The sequence below is a fragment of the Dasypus novemcinctus genome, chromosome 8, assembly GCF_030445035.2.
Source record: "Dasypus novemcinctus isolate mDasNov1 chromosome 8, mDasNov1.1.hap2, whole genome shotgun sequence".
In the NCBI taxonomy this organism is placed as follows: domain Eukaryota; kingdom Metazoa; phylum Chordata; class Mammalia; order Cingulata; family Dasypodidae; genus Dasypus; species Dasypus novemcinctus.
In genome coordinates, this window is record NC_080680.1 from 92,505,480 (window position 1) to 92,530,410 (window position 24,931).

At 42.5% G+C, this 24,931-nt stretch overlaps 1 protein-coding gene across 18 annotated transcripts in view; it reads left to right on the forward strand.

Annotated features, from left to right (window-relative positions):
* Positions 1–24,931, forward strand: part of GOLGA1 (golgin A1) — a 56,340-nt gene that overhangs the window by 19,916 nt on the left and 11,493 nt on the right. For 11 of the 18 annotated variants that reach the window (XR_011649461.1, XM_058302380.2, XM_058302379.2 and 8 more), the window contains 10 exons: positions 1,784–1,909; positions 4,160–4,255; positions 12,371–12,466; positions 13,455–13,604; positions 14,573–14,668; positions 18,635–18,724; positions 19,594–19,696; positions 19,825–19,985; positions 20,457–20,600; positions 24,501–24,560. Coding sequence is in view for 16 of the 18 variants with exons in the window: in XM_058302380.2 (XP_058158363.1) it covers positions 1,784–1,909; positions 4,160–4,255; positions 12,371–12,466; positions 13,455–13,604; positions 14,573–14,668; positions 18,635–18,724; positions 19,594–19,696; positions 19,825–19,985; positions 20,457–20,600; positions 24,501–24,560 (1,122 nt within the window). In the remaining 2 variants the exon portion in view is untranslated. The remainder of the gene's footprint in view (positions 1–1,783; positions 1,910–4,159; positions 4,256–12,370; positions 12,467–13,454; positions 13,605–14,572; positions 14,669–18,634; positions 18,725–19,593; positions 19,697–19,824; positions 19,986–20,456; positions 20,601–24,500; positions 24,561–24,931) is intronic. The other 7 variants (XR_011649462.1, XM_071217001.1, XM_058302392.2 and 4 more) reach the window with 3 other exon arrangements.

The following is a 24,931-nucleotide window of genomic DNA, read 5'->3' on the forward strand; positions in this document are numbered from 1 at the left end:
TAATCTTACACAAGTAATTATGCTAGGCAAAATTAGGGATGGAAAATGAATTAATCATCAAGTTCCGTTTAGTCTTCTTGTGTGACATACCCCAAATAAAGTCTAAGTATTATAGTAAAATGGCTCTGATCTCACAGACCTATTGAAGGGCCTAAGAGACTCTTAGGAACCCAGGAATTGCATTTTTGAGAACCATTGTTCTAGAAGAAACCATAGGATAAAATCTTTGAGACCTCTGGATAGGCAATGACGTTTTAATTAGGACATGAAAGGCCTAAACCAAAAGAATAAATCAGTAGAGAAGCAGACATGGCTCAAATGATAGAGCATCCGTCTATCATATGGAGGGTCCAGGGTTCGATCCCCAGGGCCTTTTGACCTGTATGGTAAGCTGGCTCACACACAGTGCTGCTGCACGCAAGGAGTGCCTTGCCGTGCCACGCAGGAGTGCCCCTGCATAGGGGTGCCCCATGCTCAAGGAGTACACCCCGCAAGGAGAGCCACCCCATGTGAAAAAGCGCAGCCTGCCCAGGATTGACGCTGCACACACAGAGAGCTGACGCAGCAAGATGACACAACAACAAAAAAGAGACGCAGTTTCCCAGTGCGGCCAGATAATGCAAGTGGATGCAGAAGAAAACACAGCAAATGGACAGAGAGAGCAGACAATGGGGGGGGGGAATAAAATAAATCTTTTAAAAAAAGAACAAATCAGTAAATAAGCGGGGGTTCCTCAAATTAAATATATCTGTTCTGCAAAAGTCACCATAAAGAAAACAAAAAGGCAAGCCACTGTCACTGGCCAGGTTGCAAGCTGAACATGAAAGTCTCTGAGATGGAGCAGCAGAAATATAAAGTGAAGGAACAGAGTACATGTGAGGCAGTACCAGGGGAGGTTGATACCATCAGACTTTTTTTTTTTAAGCAGTGGGTTTCCTCACTAGATACAGCTACTGGGTATCTAAGAACTTGATAGTCAAAGCTTCTTGGATTTTCTGCTTTTACATTGAGCAGCATTTTTAAATTGGTAGTAGTGAAAGGAACAAAGTTAGTCCTACCCTGCTACCAACACCACTACCATCTTTGCTAAAAGAATAGGCTAAAATAAAGGCAGCCGTTGGTCTGGAGCCAAAGTGTGAAATGCACAGAGGCTCAGCTTTAGTCCCTGTGCAATGAGCCAGGGTGAATGAATATCATTTGTCTTAGAAGGTCTCTCTTTGGTCTTAAAGCAGACTGCCTTGGTATTGGTATACTTCACCCAGCCCCTCACATTTCCATGAGTATTGTTCTACAGGTCATTGCAGGACAGACTCGGAGCTTCTTGGGTGGGGTTACCTCTGCTGGATTTTTGGCATCTGAGGTAAAGATGTAGGTCCTGTTGGATTAATAAAATTAAGCACATACTTCATGAAGATGGGAGGAGGGGCATTCCTTTAGCTAGTAAGTAGGTCATGACAGCATGCATATTTTAAAGAGGAGAACCATCTTCCCAGGATCCTGGCTAGATTCCAGAAGGGGTAGTAGCATTTTTCCTTCAATTTCTCTCTTGCTTAAATTAGGGAGAGAGCATTTGATGTTTGTTGAACTAGGCCTGAATTGGATCTTTGCATGTTCCTGGTTTCTGATCTTACTTTTTCTATGTCCCATTTTCATGGATGGGTTTCCTGTCTATATCTTCTCAGGTGCAGTTAACAGAATTTCGGAAAAGCATGATGGTTAAGGGAGACAGGAAGGGAGAGAGGGCTTGCTCATAGTATAACATAGTCTCTGCATTTACCTGCAGGTCACTGCTGAAGCTCAAGAGAAGGAAAAACTCATCATACATTTGCAGGAGAAGGTTGTGTCCTTGGAGAAGAGAGTGGAACAAAACTTGTCAGGGGAAGAAAATGTGCAAGAACTTCTAAAAGAGGTCATTTTACCTGTTTATGCTGGCCAGTGTGGGAAAGGCAGTGGTAACACTTATGATTCATAGAATCCTAGAGTTATAGAGCTGGAGGGTCAGAAAACATTTGGCAAAGGGAGAGCTTTCTCCAATTTTGGATTGTCCTGCTTATAGCAAAAACACCTGTTTCTGAAACACAAGTAGGCTATAGTGAGTTGTGGGTCTTGGGGGAGGAGAGGGAACCTGCTCTTCACAAGTTTCCTTAGAGAAAGGGAGAGCTTTGTTTAGAGAAACATAATAACCGATTAGCATCCTAATCACCAGTAAACTGCACCTAGTGGTTTACATCACATGGGCTGTCTTGTCTTCAGGCACTTCTCCCCTTCCCTTTTCTTTTGCACACTCCACTGATCAAGGAGAATAGATACCAACCACCCTTTAACTTGAGTAAGGATTGCCTTGGGGTGGTATACTTTCCTTGGCTGGGGGTGCTGTTACGCCAGTTAGCCTCTTGGCCAGTAGTGTAGACTTACTTTCTCATCGGGGTCTGAGCTTGTCTGCCCACATTCTGCTTCTTCTCAAGTGAATGCTCTCACCATAACAAAGATGACAAAGCCAAGACCTTGAGGGTCATCCTAGACCCTCATTTTTTGTCTTCAGTCAATTTTAACTAAGTATCTCCATTCCCCCTGTGACTGCCATACTTCCAGATGTATAGCAACCCTAGCCTAGTTGATAGTAGAAGTCTCCAGGGAAGTAGATTTGGCTCAACAGATAGAGCATCCGCCTACCACATGGGCGGTCCAGGGTTCAAACCCAGAGCCTCCTGACCTGTGTGATGAGCTGGCCCACGTGCAGTGCTGATGTGTGCAAGGAATGCCGTGCCACGCAGAGGTGTCCCCTGAGTAGGGGAGCCCCACGCGCAAGGAGTGCGCCCCATAAGGAGAGCCGCCCAGTGTGAAAAAAAAAGTGCAGCCTGCCCAGGGTGGCGCCGCACACACGGAGAACTGATGCAACAAACAGATTCCCGGTACCACTGACGCAAGTGCAAGTGGACATAGAAGAACACACAGTGAATGGACACAGAGAGCAGACAACTGGGGGGGTGGGGCGGGCAGGCAGGGAAGGGGAGAGAAATAAAAAATAAATCTTAAAAAAGAAAATAGTCTCCAGACTGGCCTACAGAGCAGCAGTATCTCCTTCATCCTCTAACAACAGTCTTCCACACTCACTGCCAAACTGATTGTCCTAATCAGCACTTATAACCCTATCACTCCCTTTTAAAATATCTCCTGCAACTATCCTATAGTCTACAGTGATTAGAATATGGGTTCTATCATATAAATTGATTTCTAAACCAGACTACATAGGTTTGTTTCTTGCATCTTCTATTTACTAGATTGTGACTAAGAGTAGGTAACTTAATCTCTGTGTTGGTTTACTCATCTGTAAGGTAGGGTTACTTTTAGTATAAAACTCATAGAATTGTTAGGATTAAATGAAGTACAATGTGTGAAGTGCTTAGAACGATGCTTAGAATGTAGTAGAGTCTCAATATATGAGAGCTATTAATATTATATCATTATTATAACAGTGGTTCTCAAAGGCTAGTGTGCATAAGAATTACCTGAGGAGTTTGTTTAAAGTATATATACATATGATCCTACCCCCAGAAATTCTGGTTTCAGTAGACCTGGTGTAAAGCCTCGAGTTTTATGAGCTCCCCATATAAGTGTAATACTACTATTAGGAACACCCCACTTTTGAAAAATACTGCCTACAGTATAAAATTTGAACTCTTTTATGCTACGTAAAAAGCTTCCCATGATCCGGCACTGTTCCTAACTTTCTAGTCTCATTTCTTACAAAAACCTACAATCTCTTTGACTTTGAACCAGTTGTAGTTCTTTTAATGTTCCAGGATATTTCAGGTCTGAATTGCATTGGTCAAGCTGGCTGTATATCGTGGAACTTTCCACTTACCCTGAGGCAATGAGTGCCTCCCCTTCTTGCTCCTCTTTCAGAGCATTATTGCAATCTGTTTTATAATTTTTGTGTGTTAGTCTTGCTCCAGCCTCAAGGTCAAGAAACTGTATCAGATGCATTTGTGTGTACTTTATGATGTATGAATTATTTCTAAAGAAGCTGTTATTAAAAATAAAATAAAAAATTGTGTCTCTTGTGCCTAGCATAAATCATATAGATGTTGTAGATATCAGTAAATGTTTATTCAATGGAAAAATGACTATTTTCTTTTACTCTTCCTTCAACTTATAGAAAACAGTTGCTGAGCAGAAATTGGAAGATATCAGACAGCAACTATTGGCAGCCAGAAGCACCCAGGCCATGGCCATTGACAACCTGGAGATTCGGGTACTGACTTTACTTCCACTGTTTCCTGTGTTGGAGTGGTAACCTGGTTGGATGGCATGGTTGTAATTGAGAATTTACTTGGATCAGAGTTTTTTCTTTTGGAGGGACTATTTTTTGGATCTTAGGGATAGAGAGTTGAGTTAGTAATTTTCTTCATTCTTACCATCACTGTTCAACACAAAGCTATTCTCTTATTTATATCTTTCCTTTTATCTCTCTACCATAGGAAACACTTAAATATATTTAATATAGATCTTTTTATTATTAAATTATCTTAAAATGGGTGGCATTGTTTTGTGTACATGTCGGGTTTTTTCTTTATTTGCCATTTTAACCATTTTTCAGTATACAATTAAATGACATTAGTTACTTTTACAGTGTTGTTCTGCCATAACCACTGTCCATTACCAAAACTTTTCATCCCCCCTAACAGAAACTCTGTACCCATTAAAGCAATCCCATTTTCCCCTACCCCCAGCCCCTGGGAACCTCTAATCTACTTTCTGTCTTCATGAATTTGCTTATTCTAGATATTTCATATGAGTAGAATCATAATATTTGTCAGTTTGTGTCTGGCATATTTCACTTAGTATAATGTTTTCAAGGTTTATATTAGTCTGCCAAAAGGGTGCTGATGCAAAGTACCAGAAATCTGTTGGCTTCTATGAAGGATATGTATGTGGGGTAAAAGCTTACAGTTACAAGGCCCTAAAGAGTCTAACTCAAGGTTCCTTTCTCACCAAAGTCAGTTTCCATGTGTTGAAGCAAGATGGCCGCTGATTTCTGCCTGATCTTTCCTTTTCCTTTGGGCTTCCAGTCTTCTCTCTCCTGGCATAGGCCTTGTTTCCTTCCCAGCTTTCTATTTCAACCTTGAGTCTCTTCCCAACAGTCTCTGTAAGCTATCAGGCAAATGGCTCATCTCTCCCCAGGGCCACAGGGTCAAAAATAACAGAACTCTCTTCCTGTGTCATAAGTTAGGTGTCTGTTTATATTGGCCCACCAAGGGGGTGGGGACTCAACCTGAGTCACGCCCTACTGATGTGGGCCAATCAAAAGCCCTAAATTAATTTTATCAAGTAAACTTAAATACTTTGAATTTAATACAATTAAAGGGTATCATACCCAGAGGAATAGATTAGTTTACAAACAGTCTTTTTCTTTTCGGGATTCACAAAAAAACCTCAAACTGTCACAAGATTCATCCATGTTATAGCATGTTTCATATGTGCATGCATTCTTAATTTATGTAAATCATATGGTTGTACAACTCTTGGCAGCCAGAAGCAGCCAGGCCACAGCCAATGACATCTTCTCTGCTACTTCACCTGTTCCATCTCTTTTAGCTTCCTAGTCTCCTCAAGTAAATACCATAAAATGGGTCACTTTAAACAATGGGAATTTATTAGCTCATGGTTTTGAGGCTAAAAGAAAGTCCAAATCAAGGCTTCATCAAGGTCATGCTTTCTTCCCAAAACTGTGACATTCTAGGACTGACTGCTGGTGATACTTGGTCCTTAGTTTGTCACATGGCAAGGCACCTGGTGCGATTTCCTGTCTCTCCCTTCTTTTCCATTCTCTGCTGATTTCAGCTTCTGGCTGCTCCATCTCTGACTTTCTCTTTGTCTGAATTTCATTTTCTTATAAGTAGGATTAAGACCTACCATGATCCAAGGGGAGCTACACCTTAACTGAAGTAACTTTATCAGATGGTTCAACATAAAATGGGTTCACAGCCACAGTAATAAATTGTCTTTAAGAACGTGTTTTTCTGGGGTGCATTGCATACAGTTCTGAACCAACATAGTCTGCTATCTTTATCCACCTCATTGTGCTTATCTACTCTACTTCGTAGTTATAAACTGGATGATAGACATCCAGATTGCCTTCTCCCTACAACCCCAGATTATACTGCAACAAATATTTTTGTCCCTGTACCCTTAAGATTGGTAGAGATTACATATAAACTAATGTGACTAAGAACAGTAAGACTGTTCCCTGAATGGCTGCACTTCCCTATCCTCCTAAAGCATGCTTAAGTTTTCCTTTATGTGCTTCTGTGCCAGCATTGGCTTTTCCCAGACTTCTAATTTTATGCCAGTTTAATGAATATGACGTTAAAGATTTATTTATTCATTTATGTATTTCTCCCCCCCCCATCTTGTTGTCTGCTCTCTGTGTCCATTCGCTGTGTGTTCTTCTATGTCTGCTTGTGTTCTCTTTGGGCAGCACTGGGAACGGATCCTGGGACCTTACAGAGTGGGAGAGAGTTGTTCAATCTCTTGAGCCACCTCAGCTCCCCGGTCTGCTGTGTCTCTTATTGTCTCTTCTTTTGTTGCATTATCTTGCTGCGCCAGCTCTCCGACCAGCCAGCTTGCCATGTGGACCAGCACTACTGCGGGGACCAGCACTCCTGCGTGGGCCAGCTCTCCATTCAGGCCAGCTCACTGCGTGGGCCTCCTTGCCTTCACCAGGAGGCCCTGGGGTTCAAACCCTGGACCACCTATATGGTAGACAGGAGCCCAGTTGCTTGAGTCACATCCACTTCCCATGGGCATGATGTTATATTTCATTGTTTTTTCATTGTTATATTCACATTGCTTTGGTTATTAATGAATTTGGCCCTCTCCTCATATACTTGTTAGCCTTTTGGGTTTCCACTTTGGAATTGCCTGTTCACATCCTTTGCTCAATTTTCTTTGGGGATTTTGGTCTTTTCTTATAGGACTTCATTGTATATTCTAGTTCCTAATTCCTTGTCAATTTTAGACCTGAAACAGTCTGTTAACTTTGTCCATGTATCCTTTTTTAAACAAATTCTGAATTTTTATATAATTGAATTCATCTGTTTTTGCTGTGTGCTTTGAAGTTCCATTTAACAAATCCTTTCCTGTACCTAAGACGGAGATATTTTTCTATTAACTTTATAATCCATTTACACACCATTTTTGTGTGTGATAATAGATGGGGATCCAGCTTTATTTTTCATCATATTTCTCAACACTATCTACTAAACAATTAATCCTTTTCACATTGATTTCTCATGTCAACTTTATCAAATATTAAATTTCCAAATGTACATGAGTTTGCATCTGTATTCTCTGGTATATTACATTGGTCTATCTGATCTTGTGCCCAATAGCACAATGTTTTTTTTACAGTAGCTTTGTTGGTATTGTATCTCAGTATCTGATAGGGCCAGTTTTCCTCCTCTCTGAAGGTTGACTTAACTCTTTGTGAACCTTTATTCTTCCATTTAAGTTTTAAAGGTTTTGTGTTCCTAAAAAAAAATTCTACCTGAACTTTTTCAGGATTGCATTAAATTTATAGACTAATTGGGGAGAATTGTCATTTTTATGATATTAAGTCATTCCTTACAAAAATATAAATTGCATTTGTTCAGATTATTTTCTGTGTCCTTTATTGGACTTTTGTGTTTTCCCCCATAGAGGTCTAATCTTTGTTAAATTAGTTCCTAGAAACTTTAGCATTTGTATTGATGTTGTGATGGTATCTTACTATTATATTAGGACTTTTTTTTAAAGATTTTTATTTATTTCTCTTCCCTTCCCCCCGCCCCACCCCGGTTGTATGTTCTCTCTGTCTATTTGCTGCAACTTTTTCTTTGTCCGCTTCTGTTGTTCTCAGCGGCACGGGAATCTGTGTTTCTTTTTGTTGCCTCATCTTGTTGTGTCAACTCTCCGTGTGGGAGGCACCATTCTTGGGCAGGCTGCACTTATTTTGGAGCTGGGCGGCTCTCCTTATGGGGCGCACTCCTTGCGCGTGGGGCTCCCCTACACAGGGGCGCCCCTGTGTGGCTCAGCACTCCTTCCATGCATCAGCACTGCACATGGGCCAGCTCCACACGGGTCAAGGAGGCCCAGGGGTTTGAACCATGGACCTCCCATGTGGTAGATGGATGCCCTAACCACTGGGCCAAGTCTGCTTCCCTTATATTAGGACTTATTTCTGCAATGTTATTTCAGATTTTCTCTTTACTGTATACCGTACTATTTGTTTCTTTTTTGTTCTACCTTTCCTGAATTAACATTGGATAGAGTTTTTCTTCTAGTTTAAAAAATATGCTTTCTACTCTTATTTTTATGGTGGTTGCCATTAACACGATATGTATGCTTATGTTGATCTGCTATTATGAATTTCTTAAACCTTTCAAATCTTTATCTTTTTTCTAATGAGGCAAGGGATGCAACATTCTTATGTCCCTTTGAGTTCTCTCCCTAGCATGTCCTTCCCCCAGTAACTACCTAGAATTTCAGTTTTGAGAGGTTACATCTGTATGTACTATTTTTATATTTCTTTATTTCCTCCTCTCTCTCTCTTTAGTACAAGAATAATCTCTATCAGGTATTTATGTAGCCTTACTTCTCATATCTTTTGCATCTCCTGGATTTGTTTTCCTTATGATTTAAATACTTACTGAAAAGTGTTTTTACTATGAGACTTGGTGGGCAAACCTACAATCTTGCGTACCTAACAAATGAATGGATATAATGTTTTATGTTTTATTTTGTGTTTTCTTTCAGTATTATTTCATTTTTTTCCTTCTTGCAGCTGGTATTGCTAATGATAAGTCTGAGATCAGTTAATTATCATTCCTTTGTAGGTGATCTTCTCTCTCTCTCTGAAACCTTTACCTGTAAGTTATTACCTCTCACTAGAATGTGTTTAGGGTGGGTTTTCTCATGCCTTTCTTTTTGGGACTTGAGCCCTTTATTTCAGATGTTTTCATTTTTTCTTTAACTTTGGGAAATTTATTTCCATATATATCTTCAAATATTTCCTCCTTCCAAATTTACTGTTCTCTGGGGCTCCTTTTTTCTAAAGCAGTAGTTGCCAACTATGGGTGATTTCATTCTCCAGGGGATATTTGGAAATGCCTAGAGACATTTTTGGTTGTCACCACTGGAAGAGAGCTTCTGGCATCTAGTGGGTTGAAGTCAGGGATGCCGCTACACATCCTGCAATGCACATGACAGCCTTGTCCAACAAAGATACATATAGCCCCAAATGTCCATAGTGTTGAGGTGGAGAAACCCTGGTCTAGAACTAGGTACTTCTACTTGTTTTCCAAATTTCTTGACCTTGCTTTTCTGTTTTCTATCTCTTTATCTTTTCCTGCTCCTTTCTTGGGAGAGTACCTTAATCAGATTTTCCAGCTCACAAATTTATTTTTCACTTGTTTCCATTCTCTTTATTCCATTTCTTTTGTCCATCATCTGAATTCTCTATTTTAGCTTTTATATTTTAACATCTAACCTTTCCACTTGATTTTTCTTTTACTTATTTCATATTACTAATATAATCCCTTATCTCCTTAAGAATATTTATCTTGCCTGTTTAAATTTTTGTTCTCTCTGTAATAATAATTCTGTTTAAGATGGTATGTTTTGTTCCATTTGCTGTCTTTTATGGTAACTGTCCTCCTCTGATAATTTTGGCCTGTGACCTCATGTTCTTCAAATAGCTCAACTACCCTGTCTGGTTGTATAAACTGGGAAAGGGCAATATCAGACCCTAATCTTTGTTGGTCAAGGTGAGTTTAAGAAGGGATGGGCAAATGCAGGGCAGAGTCCTGGGCACCAAAGCAGCTCTGTAGATCATTCCCATTTGCTGCCACTCCATCAGGCAGCTCTTCTGCTTGGGATTTCATCCCTAAAAAGTATTTGGAACATAGACATTAGTTCTCTACATTACACTCCATCAAACCGTATGTTTGAAAAGGAAGGATGTGGAGGAGGGCTAGCCCATCCTGGCTGGTTGGTCCCATCCTAAATCAGTCAGTTTGATCCACATTACCCCACAGATATTGTCTGTACTTTGATGACCTGTGAAGTTGCCTACCAGTTGCTTTGGTGAAAAAGCAGAGAATGATTGTCCCAGGACAAGCAGAGGAGAAACAAGAATAGAGTTGACAGCTTTCCTCCAGTCGACCCTCTTGCTACCACCTTTAACCATCCTTTACTAAACCCCATCTCTCTGACACACACTGTAGGTTTCTCATGAAATTTCATTGTTGTTAATTTCTGGGATTCATGTTTCTATTTTGCTTCTGTCATTAATTCAGGGTTGATTTTGTCAGAGGGAACCAGTAACCCAAGCTAAATGGCTGCCTTGGCAAGAATCAGAAACTTTGTTAATTTTATTTATTTATTTTCTCTTCCTTTTCACCCGCCCCCCACCCCAGTTGTCTGTTCTCTGTGTCTATTTGCTGCATATTCTTCTTTGTCCGCTTCTGTTGTTGTCAGCAGCACGGGAATCTGTGTCTCTTTTTGTTGCATCATCTTGTGGTGTCAGCTCTCTGTGTGTGTGGCACTATTCTTGGGCAGGCTGCACTTTCTTTGGCGCTGGGCGGCTCTCCTTACGGGGCGCACACCTTGTGCATGGGGCTCCCCTACACGGGGGACACCCCTGCGTGGCACTCCTTGCGCATATCAGCACTGCGCATGGGCCAGCTCCACACGGGTCAGGGAGGACCGGGGTTTGAACCGCGGACCTCCCATGTGGTAGACGGATGCCCTAATTGCTGGGCCAAGTCTGCTTCCCAGGAACTGAAAATTTTAAATATGTTTCTCTCATTGAGTACCTACCTATCCTTCACTAAGCTGCAGTTTTTCCTTTGCTCATGTTTTAATAATAAAGGTCCCCAAAGTCCAACAACAAGAGAACTTTATAAGAGAAATTGGCAAAGACAGCTTGAGTCAGATAAAAATGTCACAGACTTGTCACATCTAGCTCTTTATGGATAGTAACTCCCTTGAGCGCAGGGGTGTATCTGTCTAGTTCACTGTTCTAGCTTCTTCTCTAATGCAGTATAAGCTGCATTGTTAGACTTGGTCATTATTTGTGGAATAAGTAAAACCTAAATTTGTATCATGAGCCATAATGATGATTATCTTGTTGACCCAATAATCCTACTTTTATGAATCGATTCTCTAAGAAATTGCTTCAAACCAGGTAAAAAAGTCTGCATGAAGAGATTTACTACTTTATTTTAGTTAAAAATGGAGGGGGAAAACCTCAGTGCCAGCACAGTAGGCAAATGGTTCAGTAAATTATGAAATATCCCTCAAGGAAATAACTTATAACCATAAAAATTAAGTTTTGAAAACTATATGGAAACACAGAAGTACGCTTGAGTGAGGAAAAAATATAAAATTTTATATGGTTTTATTAAAACTCTATACAGGGAAGCGGATGTTGCTCAATCGATTGGGCTCCCATCTATCATATGGGAGGCCCTGGGTTTGTGTCCCGGGGCATCCTTGTGAAGGCAGGCTTTGCCCACACGCCACGGAGAGCTGACGGCCTACTCCTGCGAGAGCTGGTACAGCAAGATGACGCAACAAACGGAGACAAGCCGACACAGAGGAACATGCAGAATGGACACAGAGAGCAGACAGCAAGCAAGCAGCAAGGAGGGATAAATAAATAAAATAAATCTTAAAAAATATATATATATTTAAAGCTATTAAAGAAAAGGTCATGGCGGCGGACTTGGCCCAGTGGTTAGGGAGTCCGTCTACCACATGGGAGGTCCGCGGTTCAAACCCCGGGCCTCCTTGACCCGTGTGGAGCTGGCCCATGCGCAGTGCTGATGCGCAAAAGGAGTGCCTGCCATGCAGGGGTGTCCCCCGCGTAGGGGTGTCCCCCACGTAGAGGAGCCCCACGTGCAAGGAGTGCGCCCCGTAAGGAGAGCCGCCCGGCACAAAAGAAAGTACAGCCTGCCCAGGCGCCACCCACACGGAGAGCTGACACAAGATGACACAACAAAAAGAAACAGATTCCTGTGCCGCTGACGACAACAGAAGCGGACAAAGAAACAAGACGCAGCAAATAGACACAGAGAACAGACAACTGGGGCGGGGGGGAGGGGAGAGAAATAAATAAATCTTTAAAAAAAAAAAAAGTCATAAAAAGGACCTGAAGAAAATACATTAGAATGCTATGTTTTAAAATTGTAGCCATGTGGCCATTTTCTAATTTAAAAATTATATGTAGTATACCTATTTTATAATTTAATTTGATTTGATTTTTAAAGTGGTTTGTTACTACTCGAGCTTATTTTGAACAGAAAAAATGCTTCTTTTTTTCCTTTAGGTAAAAGAGTTGGAGCAGACCCTGCAGGCTTCTGAGGAGAAGTTAAAGCAGAGCAATGAAGTTGTGGCTGCCCAGGAAGCTCAGATTCAGGAGCTTGTAAGTTGTTATTGTAGCTACTATACTCTAGGCCCTAGATACTTTTCCATTTATGCCTTTGAGGTGCCCCAAACTCACTCCCAACTTCTGAAATGGCATTTGGACCTGACCGTAGATACAGTTGTTGTGGTACATGTGAGCAGTAGACTGCAGCAGGTAGAGGAAGTCAGGACCTGTCAGTCCTAGTAAATCAGTCAGGGTCTGATTTACCCAGAGAGGTGGAATGACAAGCTAATTCCCACCTGACATCTGGTCTTAGAGTCCAGCCCAATTCTGGAGCTACCAGAGTTGTTACTTCCACTGGGAGTCAAACCCTAGCTTGCAACCAGGGGCTTAACGGAACAAATCTAGACTCTGGGGAGAGGATTGCAAAGGCTTGACCAGTCATCACAGCCACAGATCGGTGTGTTGATTTAGAAACTAGAAAAATAAAAACAGCTAATATTCATTGTATGTTTACCTTATCTCAAATACTGCTAAATGCTTTGCACATGTTTTAATTTAAACCTTGCAGCAGACCTGAGAAGTATGTGCTGTTATCCTTATTCTATAAAGGAAGTAGACTCAAAAAAGATTGGATCACTAGCCCATGGTCTCATAGCCAGTAAATGGCAGGGTCCACCTATTTCATAGGTTCAAACCCTTGTCCGTAACTGCTGTATTATTCCACCTCCCCAGGGTCAAGCCTCAGACATCAAGGGCAATGCTGAGTAGGATAAAGGAGGGAGTGTCTTTGAACTGACTTTGTGTATGCACCTGTGGATGGAGTGCATGGCACCAAGATCAGCTCTACCTTCTGACCATCCCAGGGTTCAGGAACAATAGTCTGAGCCTGCAGGTAGGGACCTTAGTAACTCCCAGCAAGGAGAAAGTCAGGAAGGAGAATTTTTCCATTGGATGCCCACCTTTGGGTCACCTAGGACCAGAAAAAGGCCCTCCTCTGAAAACCGTCGTCACCAGGAATAACTGTGCTCTGCTATTCCTGCAGTCCAGTGCAAACAGGGAGAGCAGCCAAGCACAGCAAAAGGCTCTCGCTCTGGAGCAGCAGTATACAGAGCGCATCTACGCGCTGGAGGCCCAGATTGCTGCCCTAGAAAAAGCTCGGCAGATTGACAAGACAGCTGTGGAGCATGAGATGGTGAGTCAAAAAGGGGTGAGACCAAACACAGTAGCACCATACTCATTAAATAGCTAAGTTTGCCAAGCAGTTTGAGACGAAGATGAACAGCCCCTTCTTTGAACTAGGGGACAACGTTATAGAGCAGTTTTTGTTTGTTTGTTTGTTAAAGATTTATTTATTTCTATCCCCTTTCCCCTCCCCCACCCCAGTTGTCTGTTTTCTGTGTGTTTGCTGCATGTTATTCTTTGTCCGCTTCTGTTGTTGTCATGGCATGGAATCTGTTTTTCTTTTTGTTGCATCATCTTGATGTGTCAGCTCTCCATGTGTGAGGAGCCATTCCTGGGCAGCCTGTGCTTTCTTTGGCGCTGGGCAGCTCTCCTTACGGGGCTCACTCCTTGCGCGTGGGGCTACCCTATGCAGGGAACACCCCTGCGTGGCAGGGCACTCCTTGCGCGCATCAGGACTGCTAATGGGCCAGCTGCACACAGGTCAAGGAGGCCCGGGGTTTGAACCGTAGACCTCCCATGTGGTAGACAGACACCCTAACCTCGGGGCCAAGTCTGCTTCCCCCGTTACAGAGCAGTTTTTACCTTTCCAACAAGACTGGATATAAAAAGGCTGCAGAGGAACTTCCTCAGGCTTATCATTCCCCTTTGTTTCTTCCTTTTGTCTTTCTAAAATTTTAATTTTCCTCCCTGATCTGCTTCTCCCTTTCCAATGTCCCCTCTCCCTATTTCACATTCTTGAGATTCACATGCCTTATTTCTCCTTGATGACTTTTTCAAGTGGTTCTCTTTCTCACTCCCACCCCCATTCTCATTTCCAATCTCTGCCATGACATAAAAAAGGAAGGAGGTCATTTTCAAAAGTTTGAAGTTAAACAGCTAGGACTGTACCCAAGAAAATAAGGTATTTAGAATCATGTATATGTGTGTTGTGTGTGTATTTATATATATATATATATATATATTCCTCTTGATTTGCAGAGAGAGCTGGAGCAAGAAAATGCAGACCTTAAAGAAAGTAGGAAAGAATGTGAACATTCTTTACAGCATCACCAGCTTGAACTAAAGAAGCTAAAGGTATTTATCTAACTGAAGCAGAATTTCATAAAAGTGTTCATCTTTTATTCATCACATGTATATTTGGAGTAGCCAAGTGTATTAGTCAGCCAAAGTGGTGCTAATGCAAAGTACAAGAAATCTGTTGACTTTTATAAAAGTTATTTATTTTGGGTGAAAGCTTACAGTTACAAGGCCCTAAAAAGTCCAACTCATGGTACCATAAAAGGCACTTCCTTACCCAAAGTCTTTTGTCACATCTTGAAGCAAGATGGTAGACAATGTCTGCAAGGGTTCAGCCTTCGTCTTTCCTCTTAAGGCTCTGAGCTCTTCCGATCTCAGCTGTCTTCTGGTCTGTCTTCCCTGGGGCTTGTTTCTTTCTGGGTTTAGCAGTGCTGGTCTTTTCACAAGGTCAGCTGAAAACTATCAGGCAAATGGAGGCAAATGGCTCATCCCTCTTCCCGGGGCTGCTGGATCCTCTTCTGTATCTATGGAATGCTCTCTTTTCTTGTGTATCTGCTTACATGTTCTTGACTGAGTGTCCATTTATATAGCCCACCAAGGGGGAGGGAACTCAACTCTGAGTCTCCCTAATGACGTGGTCGAATTAAAGCCCTAATGTTAACATAATTTAATCAAAGACATCTCAGCTGAATCTAATACAATCAAAGGGTATCATGCCCAGAGAAACAGACCAGTTTACAAACATAATCTCTCTTTTTGGAATTTGTAAGTAATCTGAAATTGCCACACCAAGCAAAAGTTCTGTAGTTACAGTGGGGAAGGAGTGACACTAGCATTTGTTCAATAGTTATGTTAGGCATTTGCTAGAAATTGTCACCTCATTAAGTGTTCTCAATGGTTCAGAATGGTAGGAAGAATTATGCTCATTTTGCAATTAATGTTATTGAGGTTCTGAATGTAAGCAATTTGCCCTCATTCACATTACTAATTAAATTTTCAAGACCCTGCTTCTTCTACTCACTCCCCCACAGAGGCCCAACCTTTGCTCTGTTGGAACAACAGTTACCTTAAAGTAATGCTATCACAGCACCACTCTTGCCAATTTCTCCAGTGAGACTAGTAAAGCAAGACCTTAAGAGGTTATAAGGATCTTTGTTTGTTTGTATTAGGGACCATGTACAGAAATGCAGTAACAATCTGCTGGATTGGTACCCTCTCCCTTCTGAGAACTTGGTGGTTTAATTAGATAACGACCTCCTTTAGCTCCAGGATAACCGGATGAAGAGAAAAAGGGATTCTGCCACTTTCCAGTGACCTCCAGTCTCCCCTGATTCCCTTTCATTTAGCAGCCCTTGGATCACAGGACATTGCTGTACTTGTTCAGCAGTATACTTGGGACTATTATGTTGTGACACAGAGATCTTGGGTACACTTTCCTAGAGTTCTTTGAGATCACACTTAGAATATCCATAGTGAGTGCCTACTCATGGTAAGCTTTCAGTAATAGTATCTGTTAAGCTACTTAGATATTAATGCCTTAGTGCTGCATTGTGGGAAACATGTTCTTTGGATCCAGGTACTTTTTTCATGCCTACCTTCAACAAATATTAATATAAAATATTAAGTGCCATTTTAAGTATTGGGAATATGGCAGTGAACAATATAGGCCAAGTTCCCACCCTATGGAGCTTATAGTCTAGAGACAATAAACAAGTAATAAATAGTGATAAATGCTATGATGGAAATAGAGCAGGGTTGTAAGAGTCAGCCAAAGGGGTGCTGATGCAAAATACCAGAAATTGGATGGTTTTTATAAAGGGTATTTATTTGGGGTAGGAGCTTAAAAATACCAGTCCATAAGTGTAAGATACTTCCCTCACCATAGTATGTTTTTACATGTTGGAGCAAGATGGCTGCCAACATGAAGAGGTGACACACAAACTTCAGGAGATGACACTGCACAGTTGATGTGTTGGGGATAGAGCAATAAACAGTTCTGCTGCAAGTGTTGCAGAGTGGATGTAGCTCCTGCTTCAAGAAGTTTAGCTGCTGCCAGGGCGAGGAAGCATTGCTGGGATAATGTTCACAGACACAGGAAGCAGACTAGAAGGAGCCAAGTACTTCCTCCTTCCTCCTGGTTTCCAGGCTCCTTTGAGCACCCTCTGTTGGCAGAGACTAACATAGAGCCAAGTGGGTGAGCACAAAGGTGGTTTGCATTTCCTAGGCCTAATAGCATCACAAAGCAGAATATAAAAGGGTGGCTATAGGGCTGAGAGGCAATAACTAAAACTAGCACACAAAAGCTACTTAGAAATGTGGGTAATTTCCAGACATTTGGGGGATTTTCTAGATATCTGGGATTTCTAGTTTAACACCATTTTGGTTGAATAATATTCTGAATTATTTCAGTCCTTTAATATTTATTAATACTTGTTTTATGACCCAACCTATGGGGCCATAGGGGAGTGTTTTCTGTGCACTTGAAAAGAATATATATTCTGCTGCTGTTAGGCAGCATATTCTATAAAAATTAGTTGGTAGTATTGTTCAATTCTTTGATATATTTTCTGATTTTCTCATCTTGTTCCATTGGTTACTAAGAGGGGTATGCTGAGTTGTCAACTGTGATTATGGATTTGTCTCTTTCTCCCTTTAGTTCTGTAATCTTTGCTTAATGTATTTTGTATTACTGTTATTAGGTGTACATATATTTAGAATTATTATCCATGTTTTTCAAAGCAGCTGCTCCAGAACTGCCACACCTGGGTGGCCTGGTGACATCTGTGTGATGCAGGTTGTAGTTTCTGCTGCAGCAAACCTGAGCTGTGGCAATAGACTTGGAATCCCTAAGTCCTGGACATGTGGCTCAGTGGCTGTAGCACAAACTTTAGCACCACATAGATCTCAGTTCCATATCCCAGCTTTGCCCACACTAGCTGGGTGATCTTGAGGAAGTCCATTTTCCTTTCTTTGAACTGAAGATGATAAATGCAAAAGCTTTGTTTCCTGCCCCTGGCCTGCCTTCCAGTTTTCTTTCTCATGGTCTGCCGCCTGTCCTCTTAGGCATCCAGCAGTCATAAGTGTCTCTTCTAAACTTCCCCAGAAAAGGCTCGTGGAGGGTCATGGCATTCCTGTCATCCTCCTCACCTGGGCACACAGGGTCAGAGTTTCATAGCTCAATCGAGCCTGGAGCCTCTTGCTCCTTCTCCTGTGTGAACCAAACCACCCCCTAAATCCATGTTTGGGATTAGAAAATGTTCAGGAAACACCTGCAAGGGGTGTTGTCTGGAATATTCCAAAGGCCACCTTCATCCTCTAAAGTTCAGACACCAAATTCCTCTCATCCACCAGAGGTGCACTCACATATGGTCAATTGTGACAGTTCCAGGGTAGGAGCTAGAATGCCACTGGCCATGATGTTGATATTTCCCTCCATTAACCCAGTATGTACTGGCATAAGTGGAAAGGAAGATTTTTTAAGAGGAGTTGGGCAGCTTACAGAACCAGAAAGACTTGTTGGTCTGGCATTGGGGGGCACCATCAGGTATCTTCTATTTCTACATCAGTCTGTCTCTTGCCCTGTCAGGCTTCCAACTCCTTGCTTTTTTCTGTCATGTTCTCACCACCATCTCCTCAAGAGAGCTTCCTCCAGATTGGATGGACTTTGCCACAGCAGCTTCAAGCTTATAACACCCCAGCTTAGTGACCCCAGAAAAAGAGGGCTTTGCCCTCTCAGCTTCCATTGGGCTTCATATGAAGTGTGCAATTTAGAAATTATGAACAGGAGCAGGTATAGCTCAGTAGTTGAGCATATGCTTCACATGTAGGAGGTCCCGGGTTCAATCCCCGGTACCTCCCAAATAAATAAATAATCAAATTCAGCCTTTGGGGAGCAGATGTAGCTTAGTGCTTGAGTACCTACCTCCCACATACAAGGTCCAGGTTCAATCCCTGGTACCTTCTTAAAAATATATATGAACAGAGGTTTGGGGCTCAATCTCCTACCTGCTTACTGGATTGTAGGAAGAATGGGGCCAAAGAGAAATTGTGAGTGTGGCAATGGCTCAAGCCCTGGACGAGGTGCGGAAACAAAGAGAAGAGTACCAGCAACAGGTAGGCCTGTGTGACTTGGGGAGTGGCCACAGGGGTGCTGCTCCCACTTCCTGAGGCCCAGGCAGGACCAGTCTGCATCTCTGCTCTGGGACTGGCAGAGGGACCCTATCTGTCCAGGTTAAGAGAGTGGACATGAGTCTCAGGGAATGCTTTCAGCTGCATATTCCCCTGTGGTGTCCATGTCAGTGGGAGAAATGTTATAATGAAACTCTTGCCTCACTGGATGCCTATTTCTGATTTTCATTGGTCAGTTATTGTTAGCTATAAAAATAATAGCTGGAAAAAGTCCATACCTAGGTACCTACTGGTTCTAATTCTGTGAAGCAGTCCATTGCTGGCCACAGAAAAGTTGCCCAGATACTTTGGCAATATCTGGCAGAAAGAATAGGGAAGACCTTCCTTTGGAGGTAGACTCAGCTTCAGGCCCCAGACCTGCCAGTTAATTGGCTGTGAAGCCTTTGGTAAGTCCTTAACAAATCTGAGTCTCAGAGTCACCTCTGAAAAGGATTCTAGGGATATTGTAATGAGGTAAGGCTTGTCAAATGCCTGGGAACATTACAGGCACTCAAGAAGTAGAATTATGGTTATGACATCTTGTTGGTAGCTGGTGTTGGAAGGCTGTGTAGAACACTTCTCATTGGCCTGCTGCAGACCAGACGGGCAGTAAGAAGCGATTTCTTCATGCAGGATCCCCAGCCAAGGAGAACTGATTTGTGTGGGTTTATAGGAGCACATAGAGGTTAGCTTGGGGTATGTTCTCAGCTGTGGACTTGAGGGAAAGATTCCTATAGGAAAAAGGGGAAATACCTTTGGGAGAGATGGAATTACTGCTACCAACTTTCTCTTATGTTGGTTTTTCTCTTCCTAAGACTGCTCACCTGACAGCAGTAATAGATAAGAAGGAACAGAGTCTACAGGAAAAAAATGAAGTTATTCTCCAGAAAGAACAGGAAATTTTCCAACTGACAAAAGGTGAGATTTTTCACCTTTTCCTTCCAGCATTCTTGCCCTAGAGGAGTGGGTGGCTTACAGAACCAGAAGGACTTGTTGGCTTGTTTCTTTCTGCTTACTGTGCACACTTCCCCTCTGCCCTGGCCTAGGCCTTGACTCTGCCCTGCTGCAAATGCACCAGCTGCGGAGCGAGCTGGAGGCCCTGAAGAGTCTGAGCACAGAGGAGCCTGAGGTGGCCGCTGCACGGGAGGACCTGCTGAGGCTGCCAGGCCAGGAGCAGGGATTGGCGCTCTCCACCAGGGAGCCTCACGTAAGTCCCATCTGGGTCTGCTGGTCCCAGTGGCATGTCAGCAGCATGCCCTGCAGCAAAACACAGGACTGATGAATGTAACTTGCCAATAGAAGGAAGCAGTGGGAAGACATAGTGGGAAGAGCTCTTGTGTTCACTGGCTATGGGATTTTGGGCAAGTTTACTCTCCCCTGAGCTTTAGCTTCCTTTCTTTAAAGTAGGGGTGCTCAACTGACGAGTAGCTTGTGAGCCTTGAAGTGCTCAGAGGAGGGGGCAACACATGTTAGTGTTCTTCCAAGCAGGGACTTGTTGGAATGAAAGCTAATTATTCCTCTGGAAGGTACTGGGCAGGATTGTCTTTATAGTTTAACCTGGCTTCTGGCTAGCTGCCCATTGGAACACATTTGGCTCCTCTTCCCCATGTACCTGGGACTTAGCTTGAGCATTACCTGCCATGGCTTTCCAGCTTGCTATTGCTCCACCACCCTGTAGGTAACCTTGAAGGCCACGAAGGACTGTGTGTACCAGCTTCCAGTTGCAGAGGGAACACCAAATGGTGAGGTTGCGGCCATGGATCTAGGGCAGCTACAGAAGGAAAAACAGAACTTGGAGCAGCAACTTATAGAGAAAAACAAGGTGAGGATGCTCTTTCCCTTGACTGTTTACATCCATTCTTTCTCTGACTTCATGCCTAAAATAATTCAGTCAGTTCTTAAAGGGTTTTGCTGATACCCCTGGGTATCTCTTGGCAGGGAACAGTGCCTTTTTTTAATCAAAAGGACTTCTTCCTGGTTTTACTCTTCTGTTTACCTCTTGTATTGTCTTCCTTTCATGCTGTCCCATTCCTCTCCCCTCTCCCCCAGCCCCATTTGTGATGATGTCCAGGATATTAGAATCAAGCAGCAGGAAGCCCAGTTCTGCTGCTCACCAGCTGTGTCTTATTGGACAGTCACCTTGTGCTTTACACTTCCCTTCTACAGCCATGAAATGACAGCAATGACACCTGCCTTTAAGGGATTTTTTTTGGTGGAAGGGGTAAGGTTGAGGGTCATGAAACAAAGGTGTTTAATGTCCTTAAAAATTTCTAGTATTTGGTAGAGGCTCAATAAATGCATGATTCTGTCCATCCCAGATCTTTACCAAAAAAAAAGTTCATTCTCTTTCCCTATCCCAGCCTTATTTAACCTCTTATTTTGAAATATAAAATACATGCAGAAAAGGGCACAAACCAAATACACATGTAACTACCACCTGGAAAAGAAACAGAACATCACCAGCATCCCAGCAAACAAGCCCCTTACAGTCCCCATCAGTAACACAATTACTTGCTTTTCTTTCTAGTTTTACCACCTCAGCTTGCAACTCTAACACTGAAGTTGAGTTTTGCCTGTTTCTGAGTTTTTCCCTATTGTCTATTGTCCTCTGACCTCACTATCCTTACACCTTTTCTCCCCTCCATACACAGCTTAGATTCCATAATATTTTTTTTCAGGTTTATTTATTCTCTCCCCCCCCCCCCATTGTCTGCTCTCTGTGTCCATTCGCTGTGTTCTTCTGTGTCAGCAGCACCAGGAATCTGTCTTTTTTTGTTGCGTCATCTTGCTGTGTCAGCTCTCCGTGTGTGTGGTGCCACTCTTGGGCGCCTCTGTATCAATAGACTCTCCCTGCTTTCTTTTTACTGTGGCAGGACTTTGTGCATATCTTTTCTCCTTGGCTTTACTTCCCATTCCTCTCACTTCCTCAAGAGCATCACTCCAGCAGTTCTCTCCTTTCTTGCCTTTGTCATGTTTTCTCTCTCCTGGATCATTGCAAGCATCCTCTGATGTAAATCATCCTATTAAATCACTCTTGACCTCACACCTCTCTCTAGCTTGCCCTATTTTTCTGCTTTCCTCCATAGCAAAACTTGTTGAAACTGCCTATATTTGCTGTCTCCATTTCCATTCCTGCTATTCTCTCTTTAATCCAGTCCAGTCAGACTTTTACTCCTACCACTCCACAGGAAAAAACAAAAAACAAAAACTTGTCAAGTTTATCAGTGACATCCATATTGCTAAATGCAAAGGAAATTCTTAGTTTTCCTTTTGATTGACCTATTGGCAGCATTTGATGAATGTGTTCTCTCCCTCTTCCTTGAAGTTCTTATCTTATTGCCTGTTCCTTCTCTGTCACTTTTAATGGGTTAGTCTTCTCTCCCCACCTCTAAACACTAGTAGACCCAGCTCCAGCATCAGGCCGCTTCTCTAGCTGAGGCTTACTCTCTTGGTGATCTCACCTAGTACTGTAGGCTGCTGGCTCCCATACTTTTATCTCCAGCCCAGATCACTCCTTTGAACTCTGGACTTCTGTGCCTGTCTGCCCTACTTGTCCATATAAATGTCCAGCATAAAACATCCAAAACCAAACTTCACATTCACCAGCTTCCCTTGCTTCTTTTGCCATCTTTCCCATCTCAGTAATGGGCAAACCTTGGGATCATTCTCACCCTCTTCTTTTTTGCACAACCATCATCCAGACCTTCAGCAGACCCTTTGGCTCTACCATTAAACAATACCCAGAATCAACTGCTTCTCATCCCACTGCTGCTCCTACCCCAGTCCAGGTTACCTCTTTTCTGGGGGATAGTTCTTCTGACTGGCTTCTGACTGGTTTCCCTGTCACTCCTCTTCCATCTCTCTGATAACTTCCTATCTTACTATAAAAGCCAGTCTTTACAATGGCCTTCAAAGCCCTACGGGACCTTGCTCCTTATGCCCTCATCCACTTCTACTATCCCCATCTCACCCTCTCAGTCACATTGGCCTTGTCTTTCTATGAATATATAAAGCACCATCCCATCTAGGGCCTTTACACTTTCTGAGCCTTGTCTGGAAGATTCTTTTCCAGATTACTCTCACTTCCTTTAGGGCATCATTTTACCTATTAGGCATCCCCTGTGACCCCTACTAACACCTACTGTCACCATCAGAACCCCCTTATCTGCTGTTTCTTCCTCCATAGCTCTTAATACCTACTATACTGTTTATTAACTCTTTTCCCTCATGAGGGCAAAAAAAAATTTTTTTTTAACTGCTGTTTTTCTAGCCCCCAGGTGAGTGTCTGACATATATTAGGAACTCAGTATTTGTCCAGTGAATTAATAAATGTGAAAAAGAACAACAAAAAAACCCCCAGAAAATCAAGTAATGTAAGATGAAATAGCAAAAAGTTTCATTGTCCTCTGACCCAGTAATCTTATTCCCCAGGATAGGCAGTGAAAATAGCTTTGAGGGGGAAAAAAGCTTTAAAAAATGGAAACCCAGGTGTACAGTAAAACATGGCATATTCCATGGAGTTAGTGTTACAATAAAATTATAATTATGTTAATTAAAATGGCATTATAATTGGGGAAACTGAAAAGCTGTGAAAACTGATAAATGAAAAAACTAAAATTCTATCTAGTGAGTGCATGGACTAGAAGTAGACAGGAAAATCATTTTTATATGTTACAATTGTGAAACATTGGAAAATTTTTATTTAAAATCTTTTCCTGTAGTTCTGTGATTATAGAGGATGTTTTTAAATTGGGAAAATAGATGTCAGCATTTCTAGTGATCAATGGATAATGTATAAAAAATTCACTTAAGTCTCCCACTACTAATTAAACTCATTAATTAAAAGGAAATAGGGGAGTGGATGTAGCTCAGTGGTTGAGCACCTGCTTCCCATGTATGAGGTCCCAGGTTCAATCCCCAGTACCTCCTAAAAAAAAAAAAGAAAGGAAACAGATGTGCAGATGTGGCTCAAGTGGTTAAGTTCTGGCCTCCCACATGGAAGGTACCGGATTTGGTTCCTGGTGCCTCCTGAAAAAACAAAAACAATAAGCAAAACAAACAAAAAACCAACTCTGGGAAGCTGATGTGGCTCAGTGGATGAGCACCGGTTTCACACATACCAGGTCCCGGGTTCAGTCCCTGGTTCCCGGTACCACACACACAAAAATAGAGATATAAAACCAAGTATTGGTGGGTTATGCAGGAAAGAAACATGATTTTTTAATACTGTTCCAAAGAAGCATTATAAATTTATGGTATTTCTGGAAAGCAATGGTGATGAGAATCATAAATCTCTGCCTGAGTATCCTACTTTGGGAATCATAGCACATAAATTTAACTCTGGAGGACGATATAGTACAAAGATGCTTATAGCTATGCCATTTATGATGGCCAGAATGAAAGCAGTTCTGATGACCAAGCACATGGGAAGTGGTCGAGCAACACTGGGACATTCATATGCTATGCAGAAGGGTATATGGCGACTTAAATGGCTTTTCTGGGGCTAGAGGCCTGAAGTGTGTAAAAAAAACAGGCTTATGTGAGAAAGACAGCCCACTGTGGACTTAAAGGTGTTGAAACTGACCATAAGCCTCTCAGGATAGGGCGGGCTTCTAACAGGTATTTGGGGGACCCAAGGGCGTGTCTTTTCTATTTTCCTTTACACTTAATGATGAAATATGCATTTAAATGGCTTTTTGTGGGGCTGGGGGTTTTGTCTCAGACCATAAAGCAGATGCAGCAGAGGATGCTGGAACTCAAAAAGACTCTGCAGAAGGAACTGGTGCGTGTCCGTGCTATGTGTGAGCCTAGGCTGCTTAGCCCCCTTTCTCACCCTCTGGCTATATCCTCCCTGGTTCTCTGGTTTCCCTGGAGTCCCTCCCTGCATGACAACCCTCCCCTTCCCTCAGATTATTGCAGGGGGGTTCTGGAAAGTCAGATGGTAGCTGTTGGGACAATGGTCCTGCCAGTTTAAACATGGCTGAGAAGAGGCCCCCCATAATGGCTGTGACCTTCCTTCCCTGAGCCTGTACCCTCACCTGAAAATGGGGATGATACCTACCTCAACAAAGTTGTTTTGAGAATCCATGAGGTGATACTTGTACAGTGCCTGGCCCACATAGGATGACAGCAGCATGTCTGCTCCTGGCTGAG